At 38.4% G+C, this 10944-nt stretch overlaps 3 protein-coding genes across 4 annotated transcripts; all 3 read left to right on the forward strand.

Moving 5' to 3' along the window:
- The first annotated feature begins 293 nt into the window (after window positions 1-293).
- LOC104823651 (protein POOR HOMOLOGOUS SYNAPSIS 1) lies at window positions 294-2628 on the forward strand. 2 transcript variants are annotated; one of them, XM_010555308.1, is made up of 8 exons: window positions 294-617; window positions 940-1056; window positions 1208-1273; window positions 1415-1521; window positions 1609-1793; window positions 1903-1955; window positions 2068-2095; window positions 2332-2628. In XM_010555308.1, exons 1-8 carry the CDS (start codon window positions 327-329, stop codon window positions 2388-2390), a joined length of 906 nt encoding a protein of 301 aa, XP_010553610.1. In that variant the 5' UTR covers window positions 294-326; the 3' UTR covers window positions 2391-2628. The 2 variants fall into 2 exon arrangements, with proteins under 2 accessions (XP_010553610.1, XP_019059275.1); XM_019203730.1 differs by having other exon boundaries at window positions 1909-1955.
- Window positions 2629-3222: 594 nt separating this feature from the next.
- On the forward strand, window positions 3223-6649 carry LOC104823652 (AP-1 complex subunit mu-2). The gene is made up of 11 exons (XM_010555310.2): window positions 3223-3560; window positions 4008-4154; window positions 4272-4334; window positions 4463-4639; window positions 4726-4829; window positions 4934-5041; window positions 5176-5272; window positions 5360-5457; window positions 5560-5701; window positions 5852-5974; window positions 6243-6649. The coding sequence occupies exons 1-11, from the start codon at window positions 3432-3434 to the stop codon at window positions 6339-6341; spliced, it is 1287 nt and encodes a 428-aa protein (XP_010553612.1). The 5' UTR covers window positions 3223-3431; the 3' UTR covers window positions 6342-6649.
- Window positions 6650-8154: 1505 nt separating this feature from the next.
- Window positions 8155-10406, forward strand: LOC104823653 (pentatricopeptide repeat-containing protein At1g60770). The gene is made up of 2 exons (XM_010555311.1): window positions 8155-8484; window positions 8836-10406. Exons 1-2 carry the CDS (start codon window positions 8257-8259, stop codon window positions 10078-10080), a joined length of 1473 nt encoding a protein of 490 aa, XP_010553613.1. The 5' UTR covers window positions 8155-8256; the 3' UTR covers window positions 10081-10406.
- The last annotated feature ends 538 nt before the right edge of the window (window positions 10407-10944 follow it).

The raw sequence follows: 10944 nt of genomic DNA on the forward strand, positions 1-10944 counted from the left end.
AATATATATCAATTAGTTTTATTTCCGGTTCAATTCATTTTTTATTTTTAGATATATATATATATATAAAGAGTTTTTTATTTTTCGAATTTTTTAAAATTCGGTTTCGATCATTTCAGTTAAGTTATTATAGTTTGATATTTTTTTACGGTTCGTTTTGAAAACCATATTAAATTTTTCGGTTTGGTACAATTTAGTTATAAGTAAAGGTACCGGAAGTATAGGACCCTAAAGTCTATTATTTTCAAAATCCCTCGGAATTGAATTTTAACCAGAGTATAAATACTGTGCTATTTTCGAATTCCCTCGGAATTCAAATTTCGAAGATGACGAGGTCTCCGAGTGTAGCAGCGGCGGAGCACAGCCGTGAAACCGCGGCGGTTGCAGATTCTTCTTCTTCCCGGTGGTTGATCGGGTTCGCTCGGTTTGTTCCGTATCCGTATGCATCCTCCTCTCTTCCACTCCTCGTCCCTCTCACGGAGAAGATCCGGCATCGCTCGCCACGTGGCACCTGGATGTCGGCCTCGCCGGCTTCGGCCACCGTTTCTTTCCGGATTTCGGCCGACGCCTCCATCTCCGACGCGATCCTCGCCGTGGAACTCGACGGGAAGGTCCTTGTGAGTATAGTACTCGGTTGTTAAAAAAATTCGAAGGAGCGATGCTAATAATTTGATCTTCCTGGTTTCGTTAGATTGGTTCTGAATCTGGGATTGTTTAGGTCAATCGATTCTGTTTGGATTCTCAGAAACTGAAAGAAGAAATGATGCAAAATAGTATGCGATGTTTGATGTTTTCTCGTTGAAGGAAGAGAAAAACGACTCATTCCATTTGATGCTATTCATGTTGGATAACAGTTCTCATGCGGAATCCAACTTACCTCAACTTCACTTTCTGTTGTGTCATCCTTGTTTGAACCCGGAAAATTCTCCATTGCTGCAGGAAGAACACTACACATCCAAGCTGAATTTCTCGTGGCCCCAGATGAGTTGCGTTGCTGGGTTTCCGCCTCGCGGTAGCAGAGCCATTTTCGTTAGCTACAAGGATTCTGCTAATGAGGCAAGGTTCTAATCACAACTATTTTTTTTAGAAATCACACTAAAGGCTTACCAAAGTAGCCCGTGTAAAGTTAGAAATTGATTGCCGTTGATGTCTTGTAACATTAAACCGTGTTCCAATGATGATGCTTATTATGTATTTTCTTCTCCAGATTCAGAAATTCGCTTTGCGGTTCGCTACTTGTGATGCAGCAGAGACCTTTGTGGAAACTTTGAAGGTTATAACCGCTGTGACAAGGACTGTCTTGCATGTTAATCGGATAGAATGATCATAGTAAATATGTTATTGATAACTCTGAGTTTAGCCTCTAAGTTTCTTTCTTTGAGTGAGATACAGATGCTTGTTTGTCCTTTTACAGGAGAAAGTGAAGGGTTTAGGGGAAGTTGCTGGGACTCAGAAAAGTGACTATAAATCTGAAATTTCGTTTGAGTCAGATCGCATGTCTTCAAACAAGATCATCCCCAGGTTAGAGCATAGACATATAGCAATGGCATTGCATTTTTTGAGAAAAAAACAATCTCAGTATTTAGATATGATCAATGATATTTGCAGAGAAAGTAAGGAAGATCCAGAAATTGTCATCCCTCTTGACAGTTACATCCCTGAAATGCCACCGAGAATCGAGTATGAAGTTGAGCAGCAAGTCGGGCTTAGTCACATCCCCAACAAGGCTTCTACCGCTCTCCCTCCAAGTTTCACCACATTACTCTCTGAGTGTTTCTCCCAAGCCAATCAAGGTACATTACACACACATATATGTACACATGCACTTTTGCTGTTTAGGTCGAAAAATCTCTCCAAATCCCATGCAATTACCATGTTTTACTCCATGAAACCCTGATGTAGGTGCAGACCCAACAACTGTGAAAGAGAATTCTGATCTAAAGCTTCAAATAATGGTATTCAAAAGAACAAAAAAACAACACTATCCATTTTCATGAACCTTTGGCAGATCAAGATTCTTACCCTTCGTCTTTCTTGGTCGTTTTTTTTTGCTTTCTTTTGCCACAGAGGTACATGGAGGATTCCTCATTTCAAGGTGAGCTTATCTTCAAACTCACTTACTAGCCACTGCCCTTATCCTAACCTTCTTCGAATCAAATACCACCTTATGGTCTTGAGTTGGGATGAATACTTTCCATATCAATACATTGGTTTAACCATCAAAACAAACACCAGCTGAGATACAAGCGATACAAGATCTGCACGCCATAACTTATCTTCTTTAAAAATCATTAGGAACTGTTCTTATTCGCTTGTGTACTTATGATCCAGATATGCTGCTCAAAGTGGACAAAATTATCGACGAAATCGGAGGTAACTGGATTTTCTGAGTTTCCTCGATTCATTGCTCCTACCTTTTTTTTTTTGTCTAAATCCCGAGTTTTAATAGTATATATGATCGTGTTTCTACTATGAATGTTCATAGTATCAGTTTCTCTCTTTCCTCGATTCATTCGATCATATTTTAAACTGTCTGCCTTCGTTTTTGATGTATGGAGATGTTAGCTTTAGCTTCGTGGTTTGGTTGGTTTTCCCCCCTCTTTTCGGCCGTGCATAAACATTATAGCTTTTCCATTAGTCAAATGTTAAATGCACAAATGGAGGGTATTTGATCCTATCCGATTTGGTCCGAAAGTTATAAAATTTGGGTATACAAATTATACAGATTGAGTTTGGATAATGTATGAATAATATTCGAAAGTTCGGATATGATTTTTTTGATTTTTCATTTTAGAATTAAAATCGTAAAAACATCTCTAATATTTATAAAACTTAAAACTTATGAAACGATGGTTAGTACTTCTTAAAATTGTCTTTTTAAAATTATAAAATTTTATATTTATGAAAAATTATTCGTAATTTTTACTTCGATTTGTGAATACATATATATCGTTTTGAATTTATATATTGGAAATATTCTTAATATATAATAACGGATTTGTATCTTAAGTATTTCTTAGAGTTTTAACTCTGAGTTAACCATCAAATTCTTATACAATTCTATTATATTCAAAATTTACCATTTCTGAGTAAAAATGAAATCATGTGGAGTAAAAATTTACAAAAACGACACCGTTTTGCTGGAATAGTAACAATAGTCGCTCTCATTGCTAATTTGCCAAATTTCGTCGGTTCTCTTTTTCGTTTGGCTCCATTTATTATTAACCCCCACGAACACGAAATAATCAGATCGTGGAAGATCACTGCAAAGAACAATCGCGGAATGGAAACTTCAAGACCTAGTTTAGATTTTCACTGCTTCTTCCTCTAGATGTTCGTCGTTCTCCTCCGTCCAGAAGCTTACGGATTCATTCAGATCTCCCGAGTAATCCCGATCTGATTCCCTATCCTAGAACCACCGACGACGAACAATGGTGGGGGCGGCCTCCGCTCTGTTTCTTCTCGACATCAAGGGCCGAGTTCTCGTTTGGCGCGACTACCGCGGCGATGTCTCCGCCGTTCAAGCCGAGCGCTTCTTCACCAAGCTCATCGAGAAAGAGGTGAATCTCGATTTCGTTTCCCCCTGTCTGATTCGGTGTCTGGTTGTTGAGGAAATGGAGGAAAATTCGAAGTAGTTTATGGGAACGATGGATTTGAATCTATTTCTCCGAATTGGATTTGTAACGATTGGAAGTAATGGATGAGTTTGATCCGTAGTTAAGTTACGTGATCGAGAATGGATTAGAATCCAATCTGCATCGTCGTAACAGTTGGTACCTTCCAATCGAATAGGGAAGCTTTTTTTTTTCCGAGTAAATGGAGGAAAATCCTAGATTGTGAATGGAAATGATGGATTTGTATCTGTTCTATGAATATGATTTGAAGCGATTGGAAGTGATGAATGAGTTTGTTCTTTGGTTAAGTGACGGAGATTTGATTAGAATCCGATCTGCAAAGGCATAATATGCTTTGCAATTTCTTATTGTCGGTAATGTGTTATTGTACAGGGTGATTCACAATCGAATGATCCAGTTGCTTATGATAATGGAGTGACCTACATGTTTGTACAACATAGTAACATTTATCTGATGATAGCATCAAGGCAGAACTGTAACGCCGCCAGCCTTCTCTTCTTCCTCCACCGTGTAGTCGATGTAAGCATTACATGCCAATCCTCAGTTTTTGTTTTTGTATAAAAAAGAAAACCTCGAAGGAAGTTGTGTTTTTTTATTTGATTTGAATAGTTGTCATACTTCCTGTACTGGATACAGGTCTTCAAGCACTACTTTGAGGAGCTTGAGGAGGAATCACTGAGGGATAACTTTGTTGTAGTGGTACGTTAAGGCTTCATCCATCTCTCTTATTAATCTCTTGTCACTTTAGCCTTTTTATCTTCTTTTGCATGGACAGTTGAGCAGATTCTCATTGTGTGATGCTGAAAATGGATTTCTGGTTCTGGCAGTATGAATTACTTGATGAGATGATGGACTTTGGTTACCCTCAGTATACTGAAGCAAGAATCCTTAGTGAATTCATCAAGACCGACGCATATAGAATGGAAGTTACACAGAGACCTCCGATGGCTGTTACCAATGCTGTCTCCTGGAGGAGTGAGGGTATACAGTACAAGAAGAATGAAGTACGCTTTGTTCTCCAGCAAGGAGCGTTCTCTCTTTTGTGGCTAGGCGTGCAAATGATAATATACCACTCTATTTTGTTTTTCAGGTTTTCTTGGATGTCATAGAAAGTGTAAATATTCTTGTCAACAGTAATGGGCAAATTGTCAGGTCTGATGTCGTTGGAGCATTGAAGATGCGAACTTACTTAAGGTGTGTCAGTCTGTAGTGTTCTTTATTAACCAAGGCCCAGACTATGAACGGGTTTATCTTCTTTGTTTTTTACTCTAGTTTGCTCTGAATCCATGTTTTTGCAGTGGAATGCCAGAGTGTAAGTTAGGCCTGAATGATAGAGTACTGCTGGAAGCACAGGGACGGGCAACAAAGGGAAAAGCCATAGATTTGGAGGATATCAAATTCCATCAGTATGTTTTTTAAGCCTCTGTTCTATCAGAATTTTGAACATTATCTGATGAATACTGCTTTCTTTCAAATCAAAGAGATACAATGCTTGGATTTTATCTATTTCTGTCTTCATCACGTGGTGTTTTTGATGTAGGTGTGTTCGATTGGCCCGTTTCGAAAATGATAGGACAATATCCTTCATTCCACCTGATGGATCTTTCGATTTAATGACATATAGACTCAGTACCCAGGTTTGACATGTGGAATATTTCTGACAATTCTTTTCCCTCTTTAACAAGTATATCTCATTGTATTTATCTTCTGCAATCATTATTCAGGTCAAGCCTCTTATTTGGGTCGAAGCTCAGATAGAGAGGCACTCGAGAAGTCGTGTTGAGATGCTTGTAAAAGCTAGGAGTCAGTTTAAGGAACGAAGGTAAAACATCTACATCATCTCATGACCTCTCTCTTTTACTGGTTCGTATGTTAAGATTCTGTTCAGCTTCTTCAAATGTTTGAACGAGAATTCTCTCTGCAGTACCGCAACTAATGTTGAGATTGAGTTGCCCGTTCCACAAGATGCATCTAACCCTAATGTGAGGACTTCTCTTGGTTCTGCCGCCTATGCTCCTGAAAAGGATGCACTCGTCTGGAAAATCAAATCATTCCCCGGGAACAAGGCAAGCACTTCTAATTTCTATCTCCCTTCTTTTATTCCAATATTATGTCCTAAATTCATGCATTTCAATATAGCAAACTTCATGTCAGGCTTTAATATAGTGATGCATCAAAAATTTTGATTCTGACTTGAACTTGTGAACACAATTTAGGAGTATATGTTGAGGGCAGAGTTCCATCTTCCAAGTATAACAGCGGAAGAAGCTACACCAGAGAGGAAAGCACCTATCCGAGTCAAATTCGAGATACCATATTTCACTGTTTCAGGAATTCAGGTAAATCATGCCCATGACAATTGATTTTCATCAAACCAATCTGGTTTCTAATTCTCTCTTCCGAATCATATCAAAAATTAAAACCGAACAAAAAGTTGAATATCTTGGAATACCAACGTCTCTGTCACACATTTCCATGCATGTAAACCCCAAAGCATCGGTATATCATAGATTATAATTGTATCAACTGGGTGGATGCTAAAATCCCCAAAATCAGCAATAACTAAGAATGTTCATCTCCATGTGCTTCTGTTGATGGATTTTGTAGGTCCGATACCTGAAGATCATCGAAAAGAGCGGGTATCAAGCACTTCCGTGGGTGAGATACATAACCATGGCTGGTGAATATGAACTAAGGCTCATGTAAGATCAGATCTTTTATCTTAATTCTGGTGGTTGTCAATTCTCGCCATTGTGATCCCCCCAAACCCTCGTGAAATCGCCTAAAGCATGAGCAAAGTGATAAGATTCTGCAAAATGAAGAAAATGAGAGTGAAAAAAAGAGACCATTCGAAGTTTGTTTAGCTGATGAACTCGCGTTGAATGGTAGGGATGGTTCCTGTTGTTCCCAAATGGTGTTAGCAATTTATTAAGAAGCCGATGTTCTTGTGAGTTCTCCAATGCTTTATTTTATACGCCTATTTTCTCAATGTAAGATCTTCCACATTGTTTTCACTGCATTCTCTGCGTCGTAAAAATGACGAGACAGCGACCTTTTGTGAATTCGGGTATTGGTTAGCCTTAGGGTTGCATGGTATCAAGGGTACCTTGCCCTTATTAGGGGTGTAAAACGGGCCGGCCCGGCTCAGCCCAGCCCGGCTCGTTCCGATCTGAAAAAAAATTTAGTCTAGCCCAACCCGACCCGTTTTTTAGCGAGCCATAAATATATCAGTCCAACCCATATCGTCTTAGCCCGCGAGCCAAACGAGTCGGCCTGTGAGCCAAAGATATAATTTTTAAAAATAAAATTTTAATACTAAAAATATTTAAAACTAATTTTCATATTTAAAAAATATTTAAAATGTAATAAAAAATAAAATTTTAAACAAAAACAAACTAAATATGTAATAAAAAATATAATTTGTATATAAAAATATTTAAAATATATAAAAATATTAAAATATTAAAAAAAAAAAATTGGCCTGCGAGCCAGTCCGGCCCGTGACGAGCTGGCCCGCCCCGAGGTTTAAAAATAAAATTTTAATACTAAAAATATTTAAAACTAATTTTCATATTTAAAAAATATTTAAAATGTAATAAAAAATAAAATTTTAAACAAAAACAAACTAAATATGTAATAAAAAATATAATTTGTATATAAAAATATTTAAAATATATAAAAATATTAAAATATTAAAAAAAAAAAATTGGCCTGCGAGCCAGTCCGGCCCGTGACGAGCTGGCCCGCCACGAGTCGGACTCGTGACGGGCTGGCTCGTTTGGCCCGGTTTTTTGTGGGCTCAAATATTTTGAGCCTAGCCCAGAAAAATATGAGCCGGCCCGCGATCCGTGGCTCGTTTTACATCCCTAGCCCTTATTGTGTGGTTCGATTATTTCGATTTTTTTAAAGAAAATTATGAATATTTAGTTCGGCTCCTTCTATTTAGTTCAGTTTTGGTTGTTATTAACAAAAATAATCCATTTTTCCATATAAACTTGGGGTTTTTCGATCATTTTTTCATTCAGTTTGAGTTTGATATTTTCGATTCTAGGAAAATAAAATCATTATCATTCGATTTATTTATCATAAGGTGGGTTTGGTTTGATTATACGACTATTAACCAAATTATTCATAGTGAAACAAATGGATTAAAACAATATGCAGTGTCGTTTTAAGGAATGCTATGAGGTATCGTGTTTTGTGCTGTTTTAAATGCTATTTTTGATATTTGAGGTTTCTGTTGTACTTATAATTTGATTCTAATTGTTTAATCTTGTGAATAATTGGTGTCTAATTCCTCTAATAATAGCCAAGTTGGTGATTTAATCAGCCAAATAGTTTAGTTGCAATGAAAAGGTATCTTCGAAATTGTAGTTACATGGACTAAAAAAAGGCCTTTCAGAAAGCCCAACGAAAAGGCCGAAAACATCAAGATTATGAGACGTAAGCTTAATTAAAAGTAAGGTGTAAGCCCTTGAAGAAAAAAGGCCCATTTTTAGATCGTCTCATTCGTGTCTCTCGAAGCAATTCAGCATTAGGTTTTTACTGAACCTGCGTCCAAACTCTGAAAACCACACTCTCTGTGTCGTTCTGAGATTTGTTCTCCGTTGGTTGGGCGACAATGGCGATGCGACAGCTAAGTCGGACGAAGAACGTGGCGAAGAGATCGACGAAGAAGTACCTGGAAGAACCGCTTTATCATCGGCTATTCAAAGATGGTAGTTCGGAGGTTAGCGTTCGGCAGCAGCTGAATCAGTTCCTCAAGAGCTCCAAAAGCGTTTTCAAATGGGAGGTCGGCGACACCATCAAGAAGCTCCGAAGCCACAGGCTTTATTACCCTGCACTCAAGGTTTCAACTCCAAAACCAATCGAAATCATTGAAATATGTTTATTCCGGCTGAGTGAAAGCTCGTTGGAACCTTCTTCGATTTTCTTGGGAGGATGCTTCAATGGCCCTGTTTCGCTTGATCTTGTTGAGTGAATATAGAAATGGATATTGGTTTTATTTTTTTCGTGGTAGCTTGATGCTAACAGTTGAAAATGTAGTGATTATTGGAATAGCCATTTCAAGAGCAGATGTATGATATTTATAGTTAGTTTGATGCTTTGAGTTTTGGGTTACTTTCCAATTTGTGGGAGTTCTGCCTATTCGCACTCCTGATAGAGAATTCATGTCTTTTGTTGTTCTTGGCTTTTGCAGCTCTCCGAAGCTATGGAAGATAGATGTATGAACAAGACGGTGAGCGATCAAGCTATCCATCTCGACCTTGTTGCCAAAGCTCGGGGAATTGCTGCTGCGGAGAATTACTTTGTCGATCTTCCAGAGACATCCAAAACTCATCTTACTTATGGATCCCTTTTGAACTGCTATTGCAAGGAGTTGATGACAGACAAGGCAGAAGGCCTGCTGGACAAGATGAAAGAGCTCAACTTCACTCTTACTTCCATGTCTTATAACAGCCTCATGACCCTTTACACAAAGACCGGTCAGTCGGAGAAGGTTCCGGCAATTATCCAAGAAATGAAGGCTGAGAATATCATGCCGGATTCTTACACTTACAATGTCTGGATGAGGGCTTTGGCTGCTACTAAGGATATTTCTGGTGTCGAAAGGGTCTCTGAAGAGATGAATAGGGATGGAAGAGTTGCTCCAGATTGGACTACTTACAGCAACCTGGCAACCATATATGTCGATGCCGGTTTGTCTGAGAAAGCCGAGAAGGCCCTTCAGGAACTGGAGAGAAAAAATGATCATGGTGATTTTTTGGCGTATCAATTTCTGATCACTCTGTATGGACGGCTGGGGAAAGTGACTGAAGTTTATAGAGTATGGCGCTCCTTGAGGCTGGCTTTTCCGAAAACCACAAATGTTGCGTATCTAAACACGATACAAGTGCTGGTGAATTTGAAAGATTTGCCGGGGGCAGAGACGCTGTTCAAGGAATGGCAATCCAACTGTTCAATTTATGATATTCGAGTTGTGAATGTGTTGATTGGAGCTTATGCCAGGGACGGTCTCGTTGTAAAGGCAAAAGAGATGAAGGATAAGGCACACAGGAGAGGAGCCAAGGCAAATGCTAAGACCTGGGAGATCTTCATGGATTACTATATGAAGAATGGTGAGATTGCTCAAGCAGTTGAATGTATATCTAAGGCAGTTTCCATCGGTAGAGGGGATGGGAGCAAGTGGTTACCGTCGCAGGAGACGATCGGAACATTGATGGGTCATTTCGAGCAAGAGAAGGATGTCGATGGAGCTGAGAGTTTTGTGGAGATTTTGAAGAAGGGAACAGATAATGTAGGTGTCGAAGTTTTGGAATCATTGATAAGAACATACGCGGCTGCGGGAAAGAAGAGCACAGCAATGCGCCGTCGTCTGAAGATGGAAAACGTGGAGGTTAGTGAAGCTACAAAGAAGCTGCTTGACGAAATATGCGAGGAATGAGGTCTAAATCTCATCATCCTCCACTTTTCCTAATTCAAAAACGTTATATTACAGGAGAAGGGCATTCAGACTCATTCCAAACTGTTTTCTTTTGATAATAAAATAGGCTGTCTTCTACATTTTGTTCAATTTTCTGTGAATTCTTTCTGAGCATTGGAATGAAGCCTGGCTTTGGGTTCACATCTGAATATGGAACTCTCGGACAAAACCAGAAACCAAGGACACAGAATCTCTGTTTTTGGAATCTTTAACATGAGGATTGTCTGAAAATGTTTGGATTTTGGTTTCATTCGTATACTTAATCTTATGTTTATTTTAATTTTGCATCTTTTGTAAACAACATGCGGTTCTCCAAATAACAGTTTTTATTTGCCGAGTTACCTATACAAATTAAAAGAGGAATAAAATCGTTTAAACGCAGTTCGGATTCACCAATTTATTTTTGAGTTTTTTTGGTTACTTGACTTTATATATATGTAACACGAAATAAAATGGAAACACTTCGATATGTTCAATCCACAGCTTTTATTCTGGATTGATTTATCTTGTCTGTTTATTATATATATAAATAGGGAAAATGACATTTTCCCACACAAACTTTGCAAAATGTGACCTTTTCCTACACGAATTTTTAATTTGACAAAAAACTACACCAAATTATCAAATGTGCCAAATTGATACACGAACTACCCGATTTAACTGCAATTTCCTACACAATTCGAAAACGGTGTTAAGTGTCTGTTAACCGCTGACGTGGCATATCACGTGGCGGCTGACGTGGCACGCCACATAGATTTTTTGCCACATCAGCATGCCACGTCATATTTTTTAAAAAATTCCGAAAAATAAAATATAAAAAAAAAT

The sequence above is a fragment of the Tarenaya hassleriana genome, unplaced genomic scaffold, assembly GCF_000463585.1.
Source record: "Tarenaya hassleriana unplaced genomic scaffold, ASM46358v1 Cleome4, whole genome shotgun sequence".
Lineage (NCBI taxonomy): Eukaryota > Viridiplantae > Streptophyta > Magnoliopsida > Brassicales > Cleomaceae > Tarenaya > Tarenaya hassleriana.

Bases quoted from the DNA above. Each gene is read 5' to 3' on its own strand.
- LOC104823651 (XM_010555308.1), top strand. From the start codon at position 327: ATGACGAGGTCTCCGAGTGTAGCAGCGGCGGAGCACAGCCGTGAAACC. The intron at 618-939 runs GTGAGTATAGTA...CCATTGCTGCAG, and splicing joins AACTCGACGGGAAGGTCCTT to GAAGAACACTACACATCCAA. The intron at 1,794-1,902 runs GTACATTACACA...ACCCTGATGTAG, and splicing joins TTTCTCCCAAGCCAATCAAG to GTGCAGACCCAACAACTGTG.
- LOC104823652 (XM_010555310.2), top strand. From the start codon at position 3,432: ATGGTGGGGGCGGCCTCCGCTCTGTTTCTTCTCGACATCAAGGGCCGA. The intron at 4,830-4,933 runs GTGTGTCAGTCT...ATGTTTTTGCAG, and splicing joins AAGATGCGAACTTACTTAAG to TGGAATGCCAGAGTGTAAGT. The intron at 5,702-5,851 runs GCAAGCACTTCT...AACACAATTTAG, and splicing joins AATCATTCCCCGGGAACAAG to GAGTATATGTTGAGGGCAGA.
- LOC104823653 (XM_010555311.1), top strand. From the start codon at position 8,257: ATGGCGATGCGACAGCTAAGTCGGACGAAGAACGTGGCGAAGAGATCG. The intron at 8,485-8,835 runs GTTTCAACTCCA...TGGCTTTTGCAG, and splicing joins TTTATTACCCTGCACTCAAG to CTCTCCGAAGCTATGGAAGA.